The sequence below is a fragment of the Aphis gossypii genome, chromosome 2, assembly GCF_020184175.1.
Source record: "Aphis gossypii isolate Hap1 chromosome 2, ASM2018417v2, whole genome shotgun sequence".
Taxonomy (NCBI): domain Eukaryota; kingdom Metazoa; phylum Arthropoda; class Insecta; order Hemiptera; family Aphididae; genus Aphis; species Aphis gossypii.
The window spans coordinates 7,208,791-7,235,587 of NC_065531.1; the positions used below are offsets into that span (position 1 = coordinate 7,208,791).

The window sequence follows — 26,797 nt, forward strand, 5'->3', positions numbered from 1 at the left end:
GTATAGTCTATTAATATTATATAATGTATACTACTACCAGCTACCTATGTTAAGACTTTTGAGGATTTTTATGTTTTCTCAGTCTTTTTTAGTAAGAAAAATAAATAAAAGTTCGACATTTTTAGATAAGACTTAATTCTTTACCCATAGTAAGATAGTTGAGTAAAAAAAATTTTTCTAATGAAAACTTGTTTAGAGAAATAATTTCCACGTATTGAAGAACTTAATATGATAAATGAATCAATGTGTCAATATGTCAATATTTCATGTCCAATATTTGTGTTTGTGTACTTTTACGTTAAAGGGAATGTACGTTATAACACGCTTGTGGTGGGATACATAACATACGTTTTTTTTTTATATAATCATAGTGTTTGAACAGAATTACCTTTTTTTTTTGAATCGCCGATACACGTGTGGGATAACGAGCGTCTTGTAAATGAATTATTTGGTTACAGTTCAGATGAGTTGGTAGTTTAGTACCTATACTTAATATATTATATAATGAGAGATAAAATGTATCGGTTTTATTATAGAGTGTGATTTTTTTCCTTTTTTTTTTTTATTTTTGTACTTGTCATCTCGTTTTAATGTAAAAAACAATGCTTCCGTATTTTAACATTAATAATAAATTCTTACAGAAAATTAGAAATACTTCGTAGATATTTTACTATTAAAATATAATATAAATAATAATAATGATAATTAACAGATTTCCTGAACTTTTCAAGTTAAAACTGATATAAACTTTAAGTTACGGAAAACAGAAATACATTATATGCCACACTAGCTTTAAAATTAATTATAAAAATGAATATATAAACATAAGACTGTATAGCTTGATAAAAAAGACCATCCAGTCACACTATTTCAAGAATACGATCTCTGGGTTATTAGACGTTTATCATAATATATTAATATTGTGATATCAGTACTTAAATATTTACAAGCCGCTTATCAATATGAAACGAATGTTATATAGCGTACAGAAAAATAACATAGCTCATAATAGTTTATTTCAGAATTTATGATTGTCATTTGTAACGCAAACTTTGTTTAATATTATACTATTATATTTACGATATTTAATATTATTTGCATTTCCGGGACAACATCCAACAATGCTTACAAAATATATACTCCAATATAGAAAAGGGATTATTTTCACTATATTACAGTTTCTGAACGATAAATTGATACAGCTGTGTAAATCATACACAATGTGTACATCAATATAATATAGTTACGTTTAATGTATAATATATTATTCAATTTTACTTATAAAATTACATTTTATTGTAAATTGTACGTGTGTTGTAGCAAGATAGTATTTTAAATGTCTACAGGTTAAATTCAAATAATTTTTTTTGTATAAATTTAAAATAGCATAAAATATAAATACAATGAAATCGATTTTTAATAATGCTATAAAATAATATTAACTACAATGGCAACGGCACATTTTAATATTATTTAATTTTTTCAAGAAATACATTAAAATAACTACTACGGCTTACGGTACCTCGTTTCACTTCTCACTGAGACTCAGAAAAAATACTGCTTTTGTACACGAGATTTTTTATTAGAATAAAAATTAATTAAAATACCTACCGATGCGATAGTAAAGAGAAGCCATTTTAACGTTATAGTAGGTTTTTAAACACATCTCGACATCAATATTGTATAAAACGAGTAATATTTTAGTTTGCTGTTTGTAAAGCGTCGTACAAAACATAATATAACAATGCTCAATAAAACTAATAATTACACCTTTCTATAAAAAAAAAAAAAAAAGTAAAAATACTATTAAAAAAACTCCCAATCTTCAATATGCAGTGAGAATTATACTTTTTTGATTAAAAATAAAAATATATCAATCTTATTATAAATAACACCAAACAATAAATCGCATGAATCACATATTATTACATAATTTATATAATTCCAATATGTTTTATTTTCTATTTTAAACCTGCTATAAAACATCATGTGATATCACAATAGATAGATATGTTAAAATACGCTATATTTAGTTAATAATAATAATATAAAATGTTATAAAAAAAAAGTTTATATAACTTTTCATCTATTCATTAAACAAAAAATGAACTAGTACGTAACATTATAATGCTGTGTAATAATATTATAATACATAATATTGCAATGCGCGACTGGTGCTTAATTGCCTATACAATGCGCCGTGCTTAAATTAAATTAAATTGTCTTAATAAAATTCAAAAACATAAATATTATATTTGTTATATACTAGGTAAGTATTATAACATTATTATCAACATTGAAAAATGTCTGAACTATAACACTCTTTTATAGGATTTTGACTAATGGTTGAGGTGAGTTTATGACGGAAGTACCTAAACGTTCGCATTTCCCTCAACACGTGTGTATTCACGATAAAATTAATAGGAATGTCAGTAACAATACGAATTTTTGGTCCGATTAATACATCCCAATTTTTTCAATCATAGTGTTAACCTTATTTTATTTCCTGTTAAATTATCCGTCAATATATAATATAACATATATGTATATTGTACCAATGAGAAGTTTTGAACTAGCTTAGGATTGTTGACGGTATGTGGAGTGTTCGGCAAACATGATAATTACTAAAAATATGTTTACGTGTATGATTTTACGATGTTTGGTCAAACCCACAAACGTCATGATTATGTTAATTATTATCATTATTATGGATCGCTCGGAAGACGCGGTACTCTGACTGTGCAGGGTCCATCGCAAACCATAGAACCGGCGTTTTGGGACGAAAAGGCACCACTTCAAAAATCACTGAATTTGATCTAGCCGTATACTGCAGTTATACTCACAGTTTTTTAATTCCAATATTATCCGTCATCGTTTACACGCGCGCAGCATCTAAATAATTACAACTCGAATCGTTGATTTGCAAACAATTTGTCAGTGGTCGACCCGTACGGCAAACACGCTCGGTGTCCATTAAACATTTTCTGTGCGTACGGTCAGGTTTAAACCCACTTGTGTGAGTGTGTGTATATATGTGTAGTGAGAATGACGTGAAAATAAATAAATAATATACTACTGTGTGACACGGGCGTTACGTGAATAGAAATTGCGATAAGCCAACCGTGAATATTAGGTTTACTACAGAGTTTATAAATAACAACAACTGTGTATATTATTATTATATTATATTATAACATAGTATACCATCATACGGGCCTTCATCGTCACTTCAAACACAGAAGTCGTTTACGTCCGATTCTTGAGCGTAGTGCATCGTCCTCAGCGTATAGCCCAAAGGTATATTGTATTATGTTATTATTATAGCGTGACGCAACGTGCGCGCGTGTACATGAATATTAAATGACGCGGCGACCCTTGCCTATGGACGTTATTAAATTTATTCGCATGGCGTCAGTACATATAATAACATCAACATTATATTATAATGTAATATCATTACTAAAATATATGACAAAATTTATTTTTATGAAAAAATGAATTCTCTTAATAACGGTCAGTTGTCATAACTCACTATTTGATTTTCATAAATAAATTACCAATAAATGAATGACCAACCAATAGCATACTACACACTACTTATATGTCCAGATTATGGACAAGTCTGTTATCTATTATCAACTCTATAGTATATTCATTTTATACATATATAATTAAACGGCGTTTTGATGCAACAATACTAACTTAAATTATGTCAATTTCGGTATTATTATTGTGCAATGCGGCCGGGTTTTTACGGGTTTTCGTAGTCATTATTATTATTATTATTTTAATTATATGTCTGTTTACGACGTATTATGTGTTTAATATTTTCAAACTAAGTACTTTGATGAATGCAAAAATAAAATTTCAATATTTTACTAGATTATATAGTATTATACTATAGTTGTCAAACCATCATAGCCTCAATATTTGTCAACCACCAGCTTTATATTATGATGGGTCTATCATTATTATTTTATTATTAATAAAAATTTAATTAATTACTCGTTTAATTTTTTTTTAATACAGTTGTATTTTGAAAAAAAAAGTCATATATTTAATATTTCAATGGAAAAATGAAGTATCGCAACAGGTATTCCATAAACAGTAGTATTTAATATTATAGTCGTTAAAAATTCTAAAAAATATATATATATTTAATAAATTCATTATTGAATGAAAAACATGAGTGGGTATAATCTGTCTATGAATATTAATATGCATATAGGTATGGTATAGTATAACCATAATGGTCATATATATATATTATATACATACATACATATATATATATATATATATATATATATTACAATACTGTATGAACATATTTTGCACAGTGAATTCTATAACCAATTGTTTGCATTGTAGGTACATATCGTGCAAAATGCCAAAATCACATATGTTTTCCGACAGTAATATTTTTGATAAGCTGTGCAGAAAAAAGTAAAATGTGTGCCTATACAAAAGGTTGATAAATCAAAACTGTTATTTTTCCTCCCCGCAGTTTTATCCCATAATAACAATGATGATAATAACTATTGCAATAGTCATAATAAAAGATTTGAAACTGTAGATGTCATTTATAGCGATCGCGCGACATCAATAATTGTGAAAATCGTTTCTCCCCACATCAACGCCACGCAACACACGGGATGTCGACCGTTTTAAATCAAAACACCAACAATCACATTTTACAGTAATAATAATATATAATACTCTTATAGTGTGTACTGTACATTGCCAACAATGTATATTTCCAAATCCCGGCATTCGTAAATTCATCGCCGCCGTTAACGTTCGGAAAAAAAATACGATTAAATCCGTTTTACACTTTTCACTGCATAATATATACAACCTAACCGGCATTATACAATATACATATTACGTTATTGGTATACATATGTAATATTATAATAATATGTGTGCGTGCGCATGAATAAATCATAACCACACCACCGCACCGGATTTATACCGAATATGACGACCCAGTGCTACAACAATATTTTTGCACTTGATATTAAACATATTATTATACTATAATATATATACACACGTCCGTGATGATTTCTATAGAGATAATCAATTTTTCAAATGGTGATTTTGGTGTGAAACCGTTTTTTGGCACCAAAGTCTAATTTCACGTCAAACGACATCGGGAGTCACGTGGTTGGTGAGTTCTGAGGTCTCGTCATTAAAGTCTATATGACAAAGGTTATATAAGGCTATAAGGTTAATTATTGCCTATTATTATAATTTTGATGTTTTTACAGAAGTTATATTATTATAATTTTTTTTCACAAGCTTAAAAAAAACATTATTTACCTAATAGTATTGTTGTTTAACCTAATTAAATAAATTTACCTGTATAAAAACTCAATAATGGTACTTACGCAAACCCTGTTATTAGCTTATAACTATAAAGTAAAAATAATATAATAGATTTATATACATTGAAGATAAACAGTATTTAATACGATAAATTTAACTATAAAATAAATAAATACGTCTTCTTTTTAGTTATTTTAACAGATTTTGTTTTTGATGCTCAATATTCTATAACTGATTTTTTAGATAGTTATAACAAATACTTTTCAATTAAAATGTTCAGAAGTATATTTAAATGAGAGTTTTATTTTTTATTTCATGCATAAACTCGATTATAATAATAAAAAAAAATATTAAATTTCATTTTCCAGGAAAAAAGTATACACTTGTAAGTAGTAAAAAATCTCCACTGTAAAGCAATTTTACCTAGTTTAAACAAAAAAACTTTACCTATTTTATATTTATCTATTCATATTATAAACCAAATACTTTAGGATTTAGAACAAAGTTTTATTACAAATACATATTTGATTTAAAATCACCGATCGACGTTGTATATAATACATTTGAGACTGATTAAGGTTATAAAATTAATTTTCAGTTTGAATAATATTTTTACAAAAAATAATAGATAGTATTTTAACATTGATTTAAAAACGTTATTTCAATTGGTTTCTTTACAAAAGGTATTCGCTTTATATTCATATACCTACTAACTAATTCATTGTTATATTTTAATTTATGAAATTACTGAAATAACTACTACGACCCTCATATAAAAAATTGTAATACCTATTATAAACTACGACAGTCAACAAGCTTCAAATACTGACCAATTGGTGTTTTTATACAAACTGGGGAAAAAGAAATCTTTTGCTTATTTTTTATTCAGATAATGGAAAAATTTTTACAATAGCAATAACAATAATATTATCAAAAATAAATTTAAAATAACACTTATTTATTTTAAATTTTTAATAAAATCGTATTATGCAATAATATATTTTATAAGCCAAAATAATATGAGAATAAACTTTATAGATGTCAAAATGTATTACGTATCACATACCTATAATTGAACATTAACACATATATCTAGTACTTACGTCCACAGTTTATCAAAAAATTGCATAAATACAATCTACATTATATCATAATTCATATTTATATTATACATCTTATTCTAATAATTTTTCTTACTAAAATCGTTACTGAATATCTTATTTATGAGTTATATGATTTCATTTTTTTTATTTTTTTTTGACTGGAGCACTGAATGTATTGGTTTTTTTTTTTATTCTAGGATATATTTTGGAACAGACAAATTGTTATAAAATTGAATTAAATGTAAGCTTAGGTAGCCATAGAAGATGAGTTCATTTGATGAATACTTTCATGTGCTTATCAACCATTATTTTATGTTTGAGATCAAGGTGAATTGTTTTCACATACAGTTGAAAATAATTCCTCTTTATCTTCGACCAAATTTTGTGGCCTTGTTTAGTCTATCTAACGGGTAACTTGCTAGTGTTTTGTTTAGTAGTTTCGTATTCGTGTAATAAACGGAGATATCCTGGTGGTTTATAGAGTTTGAAGAAAATCGTCTCATTCATCTTGTTGACGTGTTATTAGATGGTTTGTATACGGGCTATTTTGTTGTTTACTTGACGTTTGATGGTCAAGTCGTGGTTTCGTTAACATCGCTCGTGGTTAAATCAGTTGTTGTAGGTTGTTTCGATGATTTTTTAGATGGTAAGTTGTGGCAAGTTATTACAGTTAATGTTGTTCTTCTAAATGGCTGAACTACCTTCAATTGATTGAATGTCTATGCAGATGATTTGTCCCATGATTTCCCAAACAAAATATTGCTTACTATTTCACTAGTTTTACTTAGATTTCAACACTAAATTAAATTAATTTTATAAACAAAAAACACACTTAATTTTTTCCTTCATCTACTTACCGATGAAATATATCACATGTACCATATATGTGTATGCGTCCACTTGGGAAATGGAGAGCATAAAAAATGCTTACAATTAATGTATAGGAATATTAAGGGTTGGAAAATTATGAATTACATGAACTAAACTTGTTAAAATTATTTTATTTATAATTAGTGACAATTAATTTATAATCTGTTACAATATTTTCTAATAACTTTAAAATGTAACTCGTTACAATTATTATTGTGACTTTAAATAAAGGATGCATATTATATGTGATGTATTTAATGCTGCATGTGTATAAAATTGTATATTATAATAGTAAATTATTTAAGTACTTGTTATAATAAACAATTGGTTTTTTAATTAATATCATGGTTATAATAGTATTGACTATTTATAATTTTAAATTAAAATATAGAGGTAGTTTATCATTTGATCATATATAATATTTTTATCTTAAATGTTCTCCATTTACATCAGTAATATTAAAAAAAGAAAAATAATATAAATGGTAAATATAACATTTTATTTTATAATAAAAAGGATTTATAATAGTATTTTACATTTGTACAAACCGGTGTATAATTATTTATTAAATTGTTCGTGTCCGTATACCTATATTTCGTGTAAAACAATATATTTTAGTAATTTGATGTTAATATATATTCTTTTTATATATTTAATAATATTATCTATGAGTAAATAGTAGTTATTATTATTTTTTTTTTATGATAAATGTTTTAATAAAATTCAATATTAATTTAGTATTAACTTCCATAATGTATTTTTTCACGAATCCTTCATTCAGTTTTAACTAATTGCAAGTTTGTATTTACAAACTTGACTATAATGAAATTAAAAACTTCTGTAGACGTGATGATGAAATATTTGGTTGTTTTTTTTTTTTTTTTACAAAATTAACAATCACGTAAATTTTACTTGAATAATTTTGTTTAATTTTTGACGATTATAAATTATAATATGTTTTGCACGCAGTAAACAAAATCATTTCGCTAGTTATCACTCATTAACGTTATGACGTGCATTAAGATTAAACAGAATAAAAAAAAGTAAAATTGACACATAATCAAAAATTAATTTGTTTACAAGATAAATCACTTTACGCACATGTCTTGTGCACCTATATACATGAATTAATATACGTCGATTTTAAATCTAAAACAGATGAAGTTACCTGAAAATATAGAAATAAAAAAACTATAACATTGAATTAATTGAATTTTAGTATTGTCATCTCAAATATGTGTGGTATTTAAAATATGTCAACACATCTACGCCACGTACGTGCCTGTCACACATAATAGTAATAATATACACGCGACCAGTTTCACGAAGGTATTTTCCAACGGTACCAAAATTCTTGAAAACAACCTGATATTAAAAGTATTTAGCGATTTATAAAGCGTAAAAGTTTTCTGCTGAGTGATTGGGATTGTTTAGATTTAGTAAAATGTTGGGAAAAATAATATACAATGTGTATGGTTACCGATTGGTATAAAATGAAATAACAATAATGCACTTGATGTCATCAAAATGTCAAACAAGCGTATGATATCAGTATATAATAAAAATAATATAAAAATTACCCTAAGCACATAACTGCAACTAATTTACCATATTTGGGTGATTCCTCAATAATAAAAATATTTATGAAGACAAGTACGTGCATTTATATAACATAAATATTGAATATACAATTTTCAAAAATGACCAATAAATTAAAAAGTTTTATAAAATAAACCGATAAACGTACTTCAGTACTGAAAAAATATATAAAATTGTTCTTTTAGAAATTTATAAATACTCATTTGAAATGCATACACATGGTTATTTTTGACATATTAAAATCTTATATCAATGATTTTCACACTAAGAGTTTTGATTATTTTGTATATGTGTAGTAGCACTTTATTTAAAAAATAATTAAATATAGTGATTTTAAGAAAATGATTATAGTGTGAAATTTTTGTAAAGAGCACAAAGTACCGTGTTAAAAAAAAGTTTGAAAACCACTGTATTATACGAAGAATAACGATTTTAGTATTTTGTTGTAATTTAATAAACGTACAACTTTATGTACCTATATAAGATGGAAAACAATAAGTATAGACTTAATCATCAGTCATCATATTGACACATGGCCCAAGGGCCTTGAAGAAATAATAACTTAATTCATCATGACTTTGCCTATATTGAACTCCTTATAAGATCAATATTTATTGTTTTGCAACTAAGTTGGATTGGATAATAACAATAATGCATTTAAAACTATAAATATGAATATATAGAATGCTCGAAAAATAAAATTTATATTTTGAAACCATTTAAAATAATTAATAAAATCAAAAAATATATTTTAAGCGTCGGGTTCGGTATTTCTCACGTACATGAATTAAAATTAAAAAGATTCTTATTAGATTTTATTTAAGTTTGGAATCTCAAATTCTCAGTTATATTTTGTTAAAAAATAGTAATAACTAGATTATGTGAACATTTCAAGTAAAAGAAAAAAATCCTTTTGCAGAATAGAAAAATAGCGATAATATACGCAATGACATGATAATAAACATATTTTAATCTAAAACGGCTTTTCGACTTGAGATAGCTTAAAAACATGCATTTTTGGTTATATTTGGTTAGCAAATAGTTGCAAAATATCCTAAAATGTAAATTAAAAAAAAAAACCATTTTTATAGATTCCAGGGTACTGAAATGACGTCACTCTGATACCCGACCAACTAAAAACAGATGTTACTAGATTTCAGATAAGTTAGAAATCTCAAATTTTAAGTGACATTTGATTACAAAATAATGACAAGGTTTTCTGAAAAATGTATGTAGAAAAAAATCATTTTGAAGAAAAACGATTTTTTTTTACCGAAATTATATTTTAAACTTCTATTCAAGTTACAGAAAAGGTTATCGTAGTTAAATTTAATTTAAAAAATTGTTATAACAATATTTTGTAATTCGTAAAAGTTTCTCTAGCGCAACGCAGCTTATGTTTTTGGACAACAATTAATTCAACCTACTGTACTCGTATTACTAATAAATAATAATAGTAAAATAAATTACTATGACAGGTATATAAAACAAAATATAGTTATCATAAAATATTATAGTTCAGAATTGTTTTTCATATGCAATGATTTATCATTGAATTCTAATTGAACACATCTATTATACATCTATTATATAGTGACATACTCAATGATGAACTTCACACACACCAACTTTATAGTACAGTAATTAACTGTTTGTTTTGTTATTATTATTTAATATGTATTTATAACTTGTCAACAATATTAATTTGCAATATTTTGATAATGTTAATTCATGGCAAACCTTTCAAAGAAAAATTTAAAGAAATGAATTATTTATTTATTTATTCTGTCTAATGTTTATACACGCTCAATTTAATGATTTAGACGTTATATATATATATATATGTACAAGTCGGTACTTCAACACTATAAAATAATTTATTAGCAAGATAAAAATTGATTGTTTTATGTTAAAACTATTTTGTCACTATCGTATATTTAAATCGATACTTCCTAATTTTGACTTATACTAATTACTAATTAGTAATTACTTACAAGTATTTATAATACACACAATCAAAATAATATAATTTTCTTTATGTTTTGTTCTACAGTGACAGTATTAAGTGAAAAGTTTAAAAAAAGTTTAGTGAAAAACCTTCTTTTATCCAATTTATACACTCCTAGCTATTTTACATACATTAAGACTTAATACAATTTTTTATTTTTATATACCTATTACTAATTTTAGGGCTTTAGGATACTAAAACTTTACTAATAACTTACTATTCAATAAAACGATTTGTTGCAAATTACTTAAATGTTTTCTTGCCCTAATTTTTAATTTTAATAACGTGTATATGTTTCATTCGGTAACAATATATCTGTACCATGACTTTATGTAAACAGTGTATTTAATATAACATTGCACATAAAATGTATGTCTTGTATCAAACTAAGTTTAAAACTTATAGTTGCATTTGCTCATACCCATTAGTCAAATAAGCATTATTGACTCACGTGGTAAAAGAACAAAATACGAAAATTAAATTTTAACTTAACGATTTGTGACGATTTGTTCAAATTGTTTTTAGCAAGAAACTATAAAAATTTCAGTGAAGTATAATTTTTGATTATTGAGTAATTTATTTATTAAAAATGAAAATTATTGGTATTCAGCGTAATTTAACTTTTTTTTTTATTATTTTTTTCTTTTGCCATATTATGATAAATTGTGATGATGATAGTGATGATGATAGTGATGATAAAATATTAATCGGTAACATTAAATTACTAATTAAAATATAAGTTATTTTTTATTTTTTTTTTATTATAAGTTATGATACTAAAATAAGTTATAATTTATATAATTCTACGCCTTGTTTATAATGTATTACATTTATTCGTTTTCCTGATCTTATAAATTTTGTATTATCATATTTAAGTACAAATCAAGTGACTTATGAATTTATTTAAAACGCACGTAATTTATGATTCGTTTAAATTAAATATAAACTTATATTGTTTAACTATTTAGAATAAAAACATTCTAAGTTTAAAGATGAACACTAAACATTTCCTGTAAATAAAACGTACAAAGCGTAATGCTATATATTTTGTTCTAAAAATGTAATTATGATTTTAAACATTTTTAATATCAAATGACATGATAATATAAATATTTATACGAAAAGCGGACTTAAATGATATTACTTATAATATTTTTTCGCCCGAGATGGTAACTATTTTTTTATTATTTTTTTTTTTCTAGAAAATTGTGAAGGTAATATTACTGATCCATAATATCAAAATTGTTTACATTATACAAACAATTATTAAGTGATGTAACTTGTGTTAAAGATCTTGAATACAAAACTAAGTATATGTATATGGGGACAAATGCTTTAATATATCACATTAGATGAAAATAACTCTTGTTTATAACTTTATGAATTATGAATAACATTTAAAAATATTAAATATTGTGTAAAATATGTTTAGTTTCATTTAATGCGATAATTATTAGGAATTGTTGATTGTCGTCGTCGGAAATTCATTAAATGTTTTCGATGTAGTTAAAAAGATTAAAAGAGGAGATTTCAAAATTGGCATTATTATGGGAACTAGGCAAAACGCTGACAGTCAAAACGTCAACAGATTAAAATTTCAATAGTTAAAATATTGAAAAAGACGAAGTACTAGTCCTTTTTATTAGTGTATTATTTTTTTATTAGTGTTAGTTCTTTCTTGGGATTGGATGATTCATTTTCAATAATGTACGCAAAGATAAATACATCATTAGTGTTTAATTTGTCATATTACGATATTTAATTTTATTGCTCATTAAATTTCTTCCACCGTGGCTAATTGCGAAATGAGTTAAAATATCGAACATACGTAACATTCTATAATCCTATATTGTTTTATTTAATATTTTTACTGACAACTTTGATGATTTTAATTGATCCAAACGACAGTTATATTCGTACTTAACCTAACCCTTTGTTACAATTGCGTTTTTGTAAAATATTTATACAATTAATTATATGTTATAGGTACTTAAATACTTTTATTCTTTATAAAATTAAATCTTTAATATTATCTTTTTAATAAGATTTCCAAAAAGTTGATTTACAACTTCTGATTTTGTGCTTACAAATATTTTATTTACAATAACGGCTTACTAATTGATGACCAAATATTAAATTGAAAAGATAATGTTGGTTGGTCAACTTCACGGACATTTACACTCGGAGTAATGGAAATCTTACGTGAAAACATATTCATATATATTGGAAACCTACTTAAGGTAAAAATATGCAATTGAAAAACAAAAAAGTTGTGGTTTAGTTGAATTTTAATATTATATACAACGTATATATATGTTTTCATGTATTATGTATACAGAATGTATTAAATGTTTCGTACCACCATAATTATGTTCATGGCAAAACGGGGTATAGAAATTTTGTTTTTTTTTTTCAAAAGGAATGTTTATGATATTGATGCGGATAAAGTGGATTCTTCTTTTATATAACTATTAAAAACTCGCATTTAAATCTATTGACGTGCCATTGTGTCAAAGTGATACTTATAATAATACTGGAAACCTATTCTGTACTTTAATAGTGATATGGGTATACTATGTAGTTATTATAGGTAATTTTACTTTTTATAAAAAATATAATATTAATATAATAATATATTTACAGATTTACTAAAAGACAATTTCAATTTTACTGGTATGTATGGTTTGAATTAAGGATTTAAGGAATGAAATGAATAAAATACAATATATTTATCTAATAATATTTAATTCCTTGATACAAATACCAATGTATCATCTATTCAGAATATACTTTTCTATAATCATTTAATGAGTGAAATAAAAACACATTATAACTATAAAATTGATGAAATTATTGGGTTAAGTCATGCCTACATATTTTTATGCTATACATTTTATTACAGGGAATATTCCTAATGACTTAGAAGTTGATATAGAAGGTATTAAGCATTTTCATCGAATTTTATTAGAATTAAAATATTTAAGACTAAACCTCAAATCATTTTTAAGTTAAGTTAAGTATTTTTAATATTGGTTGGTGTAAGAGAGTTTAATAACTGGAAATGTAGGTTTTAATCTTCACAGGGTATACTAAAAGAAACCACAATAAAATCTGTTTCAATATTTCAGTGAAGGCGTTTTAAGCTACCCCTCTAGATTTTTAATTAGTTTTATAGTCTGTAACTTATAGGTCATCAACCTTTTTTTCTATTGTCATAAAATTGATAATTTTGTCTTCGCTTTTTACCTAGCAAATGGGGTGGATTCTTTAACAGCTATAAGCACATGACCATTTTTAACAAAGTCAATTCAGAAGGAAATTTAAACGCTATTATCAAGAATACTTCCCAAAATACGGTTTTATGCACTTCAATTATCTTTAGATAAGTACATTTAACTCTGCACTTGCAACAACCTGTCATGGATTTAATCCAAATGACATGAAGCAGTTTATTATAATGAGATAGTACATCGTCGATTGACAGTAGAAACCCGAACACTATGTCTCTAAGTATTTTCTTTGATGCATTTTAATGTATTCTATAAATATCCTTATCTCATTAATTTTTTAACGTTTATACACAATTATTTGACCAACGATGAGTAATGAATTCCAATTTTTGATTAGAATTAACGCTTCACCCTCGAAGTAGCTGTTATTACTTCTTCAGTGCTTTATCCTTGACTGAAGTCAAACTAATTTTTATCAATACCATAAACTTCGTAGAGATGTTTAAGCTATGTATAATTTCTTAGAACTTAAAATATCAGTATCCACAGGAGTTAGTAAATACGAGTACTTCATTTTATGAGGACGCATCGATACGTTCGTCTATATCTATTCGGAAACTTGTCCAACCTAACCCGGTATTATTGGTAAAGAATTTTTGGGGTTTCAGTTAATCATCATGTTTAGTATTTCATTAGGCAATCCTTCTGGGCCTTAACCAAATTTCCGGGAGACAAACAGCAGTCTACGTATACCAGTTTTCCAAAGGTAAAGAATAGAGCTAGGTCAAGTAGTCACTGCTGGACTAACTTTTGGAAACTAATAGTATAAGTGAGTATAAGTAAGTATAACTGCTAATATACAGTTCATAATCCTATTATTACTTAATATTATATATCTTTATATATCATCATGATCGACCAATTAGTAAATACCACTACTCATGGAATTTCAATATTGTTATTTTTTAGAAAACATTATTTGGTTTTTTTACTTAATAACTTTATTAACATTTTATTTTCAGAAAGTATTAGTACGTATTTATATGTTTTTATAGTTTTATATTATAAGAAGATATTGAATCTATTTTTATCTTGTTTTATGTCTCATTACGTAAAAGTTTATATTTATTAATTACTTATAAACCTTATAGATTAACCTTTGCACAATTATTTTTTAATTTACCTATTATTATTATTTTTAGAGGAACTCAGTACGTATTTTATTAATTTTTTGTTTAAAATATTATGTGTTAGATTTTTGTTTTGTAAGACGTATTTTATTAAATTATTTTTTCCACTTAACCATGTGAAATAAAAATAGTAAAATATAAGTACCTCAGTGTTTGTCTTAAAAAAAAGATAAAAAATTTTTTTTTTTATTTGAATTTAAAGTTTACTTACTGAATCACTGTTGATATTTTTTCGTAATTTTGAATCACAGTAATATTACATTCTGTTTAGAAATAGATAATATTATATTTGCCTATGTCCTATTTTAAACTAACCTTAACCATGTTACACCACTACAAGTACACAGGCTTTATACGTATCCATATTTGGATAGAACATCTCTTTCAAGTATAGTCATAATGGTCAATATGATATCGGTCCTTTGGTAAAAAGAGCATACGTTGCTACACCTATGTGTACACATTTGATAGCTATTACTTACACCTACCTTATTTACAAGTAAACTTTAATGAGATAATATTTACTTAAGAGAATTATATCAATAATAATAAAGTTTCATACGAAAATACGACTCCCATTACTTGTTAGTTAATTTACTCTGTCTTACAAATGTACAATATAGCACCTAGCTAATATAGGTAATAGAATCTAAGTACAATATTTTAAATCTTTGAATTGGACTAAGTTTGAAAATAATATACAAGTTCTATAAACTACCAATTTTATATCTTCATAAATTATTTCCCAAGAGATAATTATGCATCATTTTACAAAAATTATGTACATATTTATACTTCTATATTTTTTAGCTGAATCATTCACCTGTAAGTAAATTTTATGTATTGTTTTTTTTTCTTTTGGTTTTAGAATTAAAACGTAAAATTAAATTTAGTATGAGTATACCATTATTTTTATTATCTTTCATTTTTTTTCTTAACATCTATTTTTATTTAAGAAAGTTATTTCTAAGTAGAAACCTAAAGATATAAGAACTAGAAAATACGATGTTTAAAATACAATAACTAATTTTTTTTTAAAGTTTCAAAATAAGGAAAAATTACTGTGTAGTTATAGTACCTACTTATTTATAAAAATATACGTTATAATATAATATATTCTTATAAATAATAAGTAATTTTCAAAAAAAAAAAAATAAAAACAAAACAAAATTAAAATAAAATAAAATAAATTATAGTTTGCAATTAATTCTACTTTATTTATATTTTACAGATTTAGGAAATGGTTATCAAACATTTATCAATAATAATAATAAAAATTATGAGGGTATGAATTATTAATTTTAAATAGTAATACCTAACGCTAATTATGATTTAATTTATTAAATATTAATTTCTCATTCAAACATATAATTTGTTTAACTCTGGAACCGGATCTTAACTTTTTAATAGAAATTTTTATTTAATTTTATAAAGTTATAAGTATTAGAATTTTACATTCAAAACCAAAAAAATATTAAATGTACTTAAATACAACTTCTAAAAAATGATAATATTTATATCTGAAAAATAATTTATTCCATAGCGATAAACATATTAATTGTTATTAAAGGCTAAGTGCTTACGAGAAGATTTGATATTAGTTACTTCACACGAGTATCGTATTTGTTACATAAAGTACTCACATATAAAGTTACAATATATTAATTTCTAGACAAATTATTTTTTGCTATTATAATATTACAATATCATAATAAACACTGGTTCAAAAAATATAAAATCGATTATTTACAATTTTAAAGTTAACTATTAAATGAGCTACAGGGGCTACAATTAATATTTAATTTAGTAATAAATATATGAACTTGATAATAATAGACAAGGTATAAATTTATTAGTAACTATTTATAAATTTATAATCAATCATGTATATATGTAAAACAATTATTATATGATTTACAAATCCTCAGAATACATTTATGTTGGAGCATAGTTCAGATAATAATATTTATGTATAAGAAAAACTTTTTTAAATGCCATTTTATAAGGTATCTAATTTATTTTTCAGATCCTTTAACAAAATACTGTGAAAACATCTACAAATAATTTATACAATGATTTTAAAAATAATTTGAATTTGAATTCATTTTATATATTTTAATAATTGATATTTAAATTAATAAATTGTTGTCAATATTTGAACTTCAAATGCTAATAAAAAAAAATTGTGCCTATGTATTCTTATAATTTTTTAATCACTATAAGAATAACCTATGAGAAACTTTGTATTAAATTTTCAAGTATTTTGACTCGGCCAAAAAAATTCCCCATGGCCAACCTTCAGAAAAATTGAAAATTTCAATTGTCTATAAATAGTTCAAGACAAGTCAAAATATTTTAAAAATTGAATCATGTAAAGAAAATGCTAATCTAAATAACTAGTGAAATTTTCTATTAACTACAACTTATACTTTTTGAATAATAACAAATATTTAAAATCGGTCGAGGATAAATCGTTATCGTTACACTATTTCATAAAACTTTAATATTCAAACACACTTAAAATTGTTCCTATTATGATGCTTCGAGTTTTCTCTATAGCTACTTGAAGGAAAATGTATGGAAAACTTAGTGTTGTATTTTCATACCTTAATTATAAACATTTATGATTTTTCAACTTCAAAATTACTTGCAAATTTTCACGATTTCGACAGATTTCGTAAAAATTTGAACTATATAAACGCTTATAAAAAAAAATTGTGACTAACGATTTTTCATTTTTTTTAGCTACAATAAGAAAAACTCATAAGTAACCTTGTATTAAATTTTTCAAGCTTTTTTGGTTATCCAAAATTTTTTTATCGACACTTCAAAAAAAAAATTCTCATCAAAATCGAAAATTTCGATAGTCTATAAATAACTCAAAAAAAGTTAAATTTTGAAAATTTAACTGTATATAGATAACACTAACACGAACATTTAGAGAAAATTTCAAGTATTTACAGTGATTAGTTTTTAAATTACAACCATATAAAAAAATCTATTTGGTCAAAAACTGGTTTTGCGTATAAATTCCTGTTTTTCAGTAACTTTTTTAGGATTTTTCCTGACCCTTTTGAAAACTATTGTAAATTTTTTTCCAATTTTTGACCCCCCAAAGTACCAATTAGATTCACTTTTCTATCAGAAACGAGGCTGAGTCTAAAAATCGAAGCATTTTTACTATTCTAAAACGTGATGACAGACATAAAAAAAAAAAATAATAATAAAAAAAAAACACACATTATTGTAAAATCAATACATTTATATCACTCCGTTCAGAATCTAAAAATAATTTATTGTTACATTTCAAAATTTCAGCTATTAGTTATTAGAATTGACCAAATGAGTTCGCTGTTACATGATAAAATAGGGTGACCCGAATATCAATAGGTGTCTGATGTCTTTAACGAAAAATGAAAGAGTAGAATATTTTTTAAAATTAGAATTTAAAACTTTGAATGTGTAGTTATAACTTAAGAACAATAAATAAAATAAATTCAATATAAATGAAATGTTAACTCATCTTATTCAAAATAATTTTTTTGCGTGCCTATCTATTATGTTAGCGTGTACAAATATTATAAGTTATAACTAATAATGAATAGTGAATAATATACTATAATGTTATACACAGACATACAGAATTCATAGTTTCTTCTTCTTGAGAATTATCAGCTGCTAGGAATCTAGGGCCATCCTGACATGGCGTCACAAAACCAATTCTCCGGTTCCCTCTTATAAACCGCTCTTGATTTCTATCCTGGATATCAACTTAAAGATTATATATCTCTCTTTACCACGTTTTTCCATTTCAAATGGGGACTTCATACTCCTGTTTTTGTCTAGTATGTTTTGTTTCTGAAAAACTTTCTCTAATTCTTTGTTTTTTTAGATTCTGAACGAAGTGATGAATGTATTGATTTTACAATGATGTGTGTGTTTTTTTTTTTTTTTTGTGTGTCTGTGTACAGCATAACTAGTCGAAATAATGCTCCAATTTCAAACTATGGGGGTGGTTTCCGATGTAAATGTGAATATTCTTGGTGCATTATAGAGGTAAAAAGTTAACATTTTCCAACAGTTTTCAAAAAAATCGAGAAAAACAAAAAAAAAAATGACGGAAAAACGACAATTTTTACGCAAAACCAGTTTTCGACAAAATCGATTTTTTTTTATGGTTGTAATTCAAAAACTAATCACTGAAAATACTTGAAATTTTCACAAATGTTAATGTCAGTAGTATCTGTATATAGTTAAATTTTCAAAAAATTTTGACTTTTTTGAGTTATTTATAGACCACTGAAATTTTCAATTTTTTTGAGAAATTTTTTTTAAAGTGTCAATAAAAAATTGTTGGATGACCAAAAAGTTTTGAAAATTTAATACAAGGTTCCTTATGAGTTGTTTTTATCGGAGCTAAAAAAAATTAAAAATCGTTAGTCACAATTTTTTTTTATAAGCGTTTATAGTTCAAATTTTTACGAAATCTGTCGAAAACGCTAAAATTTGCAAGTAATTTTGAAGTTGAAAAATCATAAAAACTTTTTCTTTTATAACTAAGTTTTGAAAATTTGGTACAAGGTTCTCCATAAATTTGTCTTCAAATATCTGTAAAAAAAACTACCGGATTCAGACAAAAAAATTTTATGAGTGTTTGAAATTTAAATTTTTACAAAACCGCGTTAAATAACGGTTTAGCCTCAAACGATTTTTGATATTTGTTATTTTTCAAAAAGTATAAGTCGTAGATACTTGAAAATTTTACCAGTTATTAAGATTGGCATTTTCTTTACATGATTTAATTTTCAAAATATTTTGAGTTTTTTTGAGCTTATCTTTTAAATTTTAGAAATTGCGGATGCAACATTTTAAGTTAATAAATAAATATTAATATCAAACTATTATATTGGTGGGTATACACACTTTAAAAAGACAACATTATGTTAAATGTATAGGTACCTAATGATAAAAATTGATATGTCCCGAATTCCTGAGCTAGAATTATTTACTGCAGTACAACACTGACAAACTGCATGATCGTAATAACGTATAATCAGTGGTTAAAGTGGAAAATAATTGCAGGGGGGACTAAAGCTAATGCAAAAAAAAAGGCGTCCCCTTAACCAATTTTGTAGCCAAGGGTAAGGCGTATCTCCCCCCTGATTTTTTAAAATTATACTTTTAATCTATGTTATTGACACTTATTGTTGACCTAATTTTTAAAATTAATCACGTACATAATATATATTACATACTATATATTATATAGTATGTATATTTTTATACACCTATTATTATGTATTATGTACATACTCAGTGATTATAACTCTAAAATATTAATTACCTATATTCCGGCCAAGGAAAGAATGTCTGAAGAATAAGGAAAAATCAAAATAGTTTTTTTTTTATAATATAGATTTTCCAACTAATTTATAATTAAATACCATTTTTTAAACTTTTTTATTTAATTTTTGAATATTATGTACAAAATAACAATAGTCTCAACTTTTAAATAAAAATTTAGAAATATACAAGTATAACATTACTCATAGAAAAAAAAAAATCAAATTTAATCTTATTAAATACACCTTAACACCTAATTTTTGATTTATGAAGATAAAATATTATATGATATAATGTGTAATTTTAAAATATACTTAACAATATTATGAAAATAATAAAATTATATGAATAACAAAAAAAAAAAAAATCAGTTTTAACATCAAATTCAGTCTCAACTTTTAAATAAACATTTAAATGGATCCTTGGTAAATATAATGTAGTATTATTGCCTTATTAATGATTTTCATTTAAATATACATTTATATCTGTTAGTACTATACTGCGGTATTCATAATTTATAACAATACAAGTATAACATTATAGAAAAAATAAAATAAAATGAACACCTAATTGTTGGTTTATGTAGATAAATAAAAAATTCAGTCTTCGTTAAAATAAACCTTTGTTTTGGTACTAAATATAAGATCATAACATAATATAATATAATGTGTTTATTCAATTACAAAAAAAAAAATAGCTTCATTAATTGATATGTTTAGGACTGATGATTACTTTTGTTTAATTTCATTTTCATTTTTCCAAGCATGACCAAATGGATTTATATGTTTTATCATTAACTTTTAATCTTTTAGGGCAATTTTCTTCGATAGCACTTCTTTTTCCAGATACTAGCCAAGTTTTTATGTATGGCAATGGTTTAAAATTATTGACTGGTGGACCAGTGCAATTTATAAAAGCCAATGACGATATGTGGTCACTTGTCAGTAAACTTCTTTTGGAGGAAACAATTTCATTCATTGAACTGAATGATCGTTCACATTCTGCCGAAGAAATGGCCAAAGTTTTGACTGCATTCATAAGTGGTTTAATGTTATCATTTAATGAAGAAGGAAAATCTTTATATTCACGAAAGCCTCGTACACTAGCTTGTTCATCTACTTTAAAAATTTTTGATAAACGTCGTATGCTTGTATCACCATACTGAATGTCACAACTATCAGGCCAATTATTTGGAGAAATCATATCTAAATCCGCTAACAAATTATTAAATATATCTCTTGATGGATCATTACTCTCTACAGATGACACTTTAGTTGATTGTGTTGTAAACAGTCTTTGTTTTAAATTATTAGCTAAACTTGTAAAAAATTGACCTGCATTAATTTTAATCACAGAATTTTTATGTTCAAGTATAATACCTTTGAACATTTGTATTTTACATGCATTACTTACTTCTTCATTTCTTGGTCCATTTGTATTAGCCATAGAATTTAAAACTCTAATTGTTCGCTCAATAGATTTATGAGCATTTACAAATGATTGATCTCTCTTTTGAAGTTCAATAGATAAGTCTGATAATTCTGTAAGACCATCATAAAGAATACCTAGATTATGAACAAACTCAATAGATTTTAATGTATTTCTTAAACCAATATATTTTGATTTTTCTTTTGAAGATCTTTGGTCATCTATCATTGCATTAGAAAAATGTAGATAAAGTGATTCATAGTTATTCCAAACTGCCTTTATAGTTTGATTACTAGACGCAACCCAACGAATTGTAAATATTTTACCAATTCTTAGTAATTGTTTATCTAAAGAATTAGCACACTCTTTTAATTCGGTTGTATTTTTAGGTGACATGTGATATAATGAATATAAATTTTCTATAAATGATTGAAAATGATTAACTCCATTTACTTCTTTAAGACAATCAGACACTCCTAGTTCCAGGCGATGATTACAGCAATGCCACAGTATAATATTAGGAAACATTTTTTGTAATAACACACCAACGCCTGCTTTACGACCCAACATGTTAGAAGCACCATCACTAACAAAGGAAATAAGATTTTTCTTCAAAAACTCATAATTTATACCAAATTTGACTAATGACTTTAATATGTATTCTTTTATAGTCATAGCTGAAGCATTAGGTATTTCCACTATATCAAATAAAAATGTATATATATCATCAGGCTCACCAACAGCACAACGCAAACATATCACTAGCATAGACTTTTTGCTTAATGTAGTAGACTCATCAACTAAAATAGTAATTTTTCTATTATTTTCAATAATATCCAAAGCAATTTTTTTTCTCATTTCCAATGCTATGTGATCAATAATATTTGAGCATGATACATTGCTTTGAAGTACTCTTCCCATGTCAAGCCCATTTAATATTTGAAGATCAGTCATTTTTGGCAAGTCTGTATAGGGACGTTGATATTTAGCAATTGAATAAGCTGTACGGAATATTCTAGCTGTAGATTCATGTTCAGCTGCCTTAATTTTAAAAATATGTTCATCCATAACATTCTTTTCTGACTCAGTAACGATTTTTTGGGCATTTAAATGAGCAATAGAACTTTTGTGTTTAGCAATCTTTTTTCGTAAGTTGGTTTTTTTCTTTTCTAAGCTAGAACCAGATGGATACACCTCAGCATTAATCCATTCTGATGACACATGGGAACCTTTATGATCAAGCAAATTTTGTTTTATACCTTTACAAATTGTACAACCAATATTTTTATTCTTAAAATATATCCATGGGTATTCTTTTGTAAAATAAGATATCTAAAATCAAAATTAAATTACTTACTACAATCCAAGAACTACAGCTGTAAGCATAAATTACCAGTGTTGGGAAGTTACTGTTTTTTGGTAATTAAATTACAGTATTGATTCCTTATCAACATTGTAACTAAATTATTTTTAAGTTACTTTTTCTTTATTTGGTCAAGTTACATTTCTTTTGGGTTAAAAAAGTAATTTAATTACAATAGAAGTTAATTTTTTAAAAAGTATCACTGGAGCTTAATATAACCACTTGTTCAATATGACAATATATAAAATAAATATACTAAATATTAAATAATGACAATTAAAAATATAAAATTGTTAACAAATACTTATTTTGCCACACATTAAATATTAAACTTTTTTTTAAATTTATTTTAAATTAATTATAAACAAAAGTGCATTTTCAAAATTACAGTCACTAATTTTAGATTGCTTTTTAGTGCATGTATTATATCAAAGAAAGTAACGAGTAATCAATTAATAATTACTACAAAAAAGTAACTCAAATAATATATAAATATTATTTACAATAAAATATAATTAAATTGCCATCAAATTACTTAAAAAGCAATTTCGTTATAGTAACTTAAGGTATGTAGGTACATACTTTCCAACACTGTAAATTACCAATATATAATATATATATATATTAATATTGTACTTACTTGTTTTAAGTCCCAACAATCTGGAAACTCTGTATCAGACTCAAATTGCATTTCTTTAGTACCATGATCATCGTCAAGACTAGTTTCGTTTGTTACTATATTTTGTTTGGTAATATTAGGATTTATTTCACTATTATTAATGTTATTATCATTATTGATTACTTTAGTTTTAGTAAAAGAGTACTTTAGTAAACCAGACATAATTCTATAGTTAATATATATAAATAATTAAATATATAAAACTATAGCTATATAACTATAACTATATAACTTATACATATATATATGTTTATATAATAAATAATAAAAAGGTAATTAAAAATAAACAAGTAATAGTAATATTTTTAAAAGTTATGTTCACGCGTTCAATGCCGTGCCGTTAGTCCGTAATCCGTATCACCACAACGAATTTCTGCGCGGTCGTCTATGCGTCGACTATATTTGCTTATAATTTATAAATAATATTTTAATGGAACCTTCTAGATTTGATTAAATTTATTAAACGATAATATTCAGTGTACCTATTATATAATATGTTAGTATTATACTGATAAAATCTGCTCAGTCTCTTTATTCCGGGAAAAATTGAAATAATAGATGTATTTTTAGACCAAACACAGAACCAAATACACCATTCAATTAGTAATGTTATCACAAATGGGCTCAGAAGAAAAAATCAAAATAATCAAACGAATATATTTTTACTCTATGTATGATGTAATGAATAATCATCATTCATTACTACTTTTTTTGTTACCTACCTATAGGTAGGTTATATAGTATGTATAGTAGGTATATATATTATATAATATAGTATACATATATACTCAGATTTAAAATTTTTTTTATACTTTTAAATTTTAATGTAGGTATTAAAATTCAGTTTTTATGATTAAATGAATATTTTAACCGCCCCCCCGGAAATAAAACTAAAGGGGACGCAAAACTAAAGCTAAGCAAAGAAGGGGAACGCCGTCCCCCTCCGTCCTCCCCCACTTTAACCACTGCGTATAATGTACATACTCACGAAATGTACATAGGAATAAATAAGGTTACAAAAAAGCATAGATTAAAATAGTTGTTTTGACAGGGTCAAGAATTATTAAACAAAGGTAGTACATTTTGTTATTAAAAAAAATCCGTATGACTTGAGTACTTGACAATTGCATTATATGTAACTGCGTTACATGCAAACTCCGTCGTTATTATTATAATAGTACTGTTAATTATTTATATAATGTAGCCATATACTCAATAGTGTATTCAGTTTTTTACAATGGGAGATGAACTAATGTTTATCAACTCTAATGCAGTTTTCTTCTTTCCTCAGACTTTTATTTTTTTTTAAAAGAAGATACCATTTATTTATAGAATTTTTAACTCAATTTAACAATAATAAAATATAGTTCACCATCCTCCTGTAAGCACTACGGCTTATGTTGGAGGATGAGAGTTAGTACCTAGTTATAATATAATATATGTGGATAAATTTAGATTGTATAATATAATTTATAAGATTGCAATTTAAACACTAATTAAATGAAAACATTATAAATACATAAAACGTGCTGACAATAAATACAAAAAAGAAAGATACACGATCAATAAAATAAATAAGATAAATTTATGATGAACATAAATATTTTATGTCTATTTTATAAAAACTTTCAATAGATTAACAAAAAAAAAATTTAAATAAAGTATAATAGTTTCATTCAACATTATCAATTTAAAGCATGTACGAGTGTATGTCGTAGAATATTACAAATCATCTTTAATTTCGCAGTATTTTCTTAAAGGTTCTGAAAAAAAAAATTTAATCCAGTTAAAAAACTGTCTCTTCTAATCACCTAACTACTTGACTCTAATATTTAGATGTTAGAGAATGTTATTGTAATTAGTATCTAGTATAACAATTTTATACGCAAACACATAGAATTACTAGATACAGATAAATATCGAATTAAGATAGAAGAGAGCTACTATTCTATTATAACCACATACTTAAAAATTCTACTACTTATACTTCAAAATTAAGCTGCACCATTATTACAATTTAACAATAAAACTGTACATAATTGAGCATCGATTTAATTGAAGTTGATTAAACATAAGTTTGTTATTTATAAAGGTCAAACAATTTAAGCTGAGCCTTTTTTATTATAGAATCAACTACCATAAGAATATTTTTTAGCGTATGTTAAAAATTTTAAAACGCTTCTTAAAATATTTCACAATAAATAGGATTAATAGGAATTTTTTAAGATGTGCTAATTATTTCGATCAGTCAGAAACATTTTGTTCAAATTCAAGTTTCACCAAATTTTTGGTTTAGGTAGGTTATGTTACAACACAAACTATTTAAGAAACCAATCAATCATAAAATAATCAAAAGTTTTGTTTGTAATGTAAACAGAATAATCTAATTTCTCGTTTTCAAGCTTTACAGAAGCTGACTGTTGCAAAACGATATGAATTTTTTATATACTGTAAATCTTAATTTCTTTTTTGTAAAGATCTATTAATTAATCTTCCTACGAATTAAACTACTCATATCAGCTAAACATCTACCGCCAATTTAACGTAAACTGTATATAAATATCTATTATTTTTGAACTTGCATTTCACGATTATATAAATTATCGCAAATTTACATGTTTATTTACTAAAATAAGTGTTCCGTCTTAATTTG

The 26,797-nt window shown here is 25.0% G+C and overlaps 2 protein-coding genes and 2 long non-coding RNA genes across 5 annotated transcripts in view; 2 read left to right on the forward strand and 2 right to left on the reverse strand.

Annotated features, from left to right (window-relative positions):
- Positions 1–12,151: 12,151 nt before the first annotated feature.
- Positions 12,152–15,087, forward strand: LOC126549992 (uncharacterized). Its single transcript, XR_007604018.1, has 4 exons — positions 12,152–13,151; positions 13,555–13,584; positions 13,814–13,849; positions 14,838–15,087. It is a non-coding gene; the product is annotated as an uncharacterized LOC126549992 (long non-coding RNA).
- Positions 15,088–15,205: 118 nt separating this feature from the next.
- Positions 15,206–17,593, forward strand: LOC126550102 (uncharacterized). Its single transcript, XR_007604147.1, has 3 exons — positions 15,206–16,156; positions 16,563–16,616; positions 17,358–17,593. It is a non-coding gene; the product is annotated as an uncharacterized LOC126550102 (long non-coding RNA).
- A 3,831-nt stretch (positions 17,594–21,424) lies between these two features.
- On the reverse strand, positions 21,425–24,306 carry LOC126550565 (E3 SUMO-protein ligase KIAA1586-like). Its single transcript, XM_050202408.1, has 6 exons — positions 24,106–24,306; positions 24,044–24,056; positions 23,005–23,361; positions 22,429–22,902; positions 22,054–22,239; positions 21,425–21,987 (listed from the first exon to the last, which is right to left on the reverse strand). Exons 1-6 carry the CDS (start codon positions 24,304–24,306, stop codon positions 21,425–21,427), a joined length of 1,794 nt encoding a protein of 597 aa, XP_050058365.1.
- A 1,404-nt stretch (positions 24,307–25,710) lies between these two features.
- The window catches only part of LOC114125785 (metal cation symporter ZIP8-like), a 53,246-nt gene continuing 52,159 nt past the window's right edge, over positions 25,711–26,797 (reverse strand). For both annotated transcript variants that reach the window (XR_007604221.1, XM_027989558.2), the window contains one exon: positions 25,711–25,907. The gene's annotated coding sequence lies outside the window, so the exon portion shown is untranslated. The remainder of the gene's footprint in view (positions 25,908–26,797) is intronic.

What these genes read in the sequence shown, in the direction of transcription:
- LOC126550565 (XM_050202408.1), bottom strand. Translation starts at nt 24,306, where the DNA reads ATGTCTGGTTTACTAAAGTACTCTTTTACTAAAACTAAAGTAATCAAT. An exon ending in TAAACAATTACTAAGAATTG is followed by an intron (nt 22,240 to 22,428) that starts GTAAAATATTTA and finishes TTCATAATCTAG; the next exon opens with GTATTCTTTATGATGGTCTT. An exon ending in TAAAATACAAATGTTCAAAG is followed by an intron (nt 21,988 to 22,053) that starts GTATTATACTTG and finishes TTACAAGTTTAG; the next exon opens with CTAATAATTTAAAACAAAGA.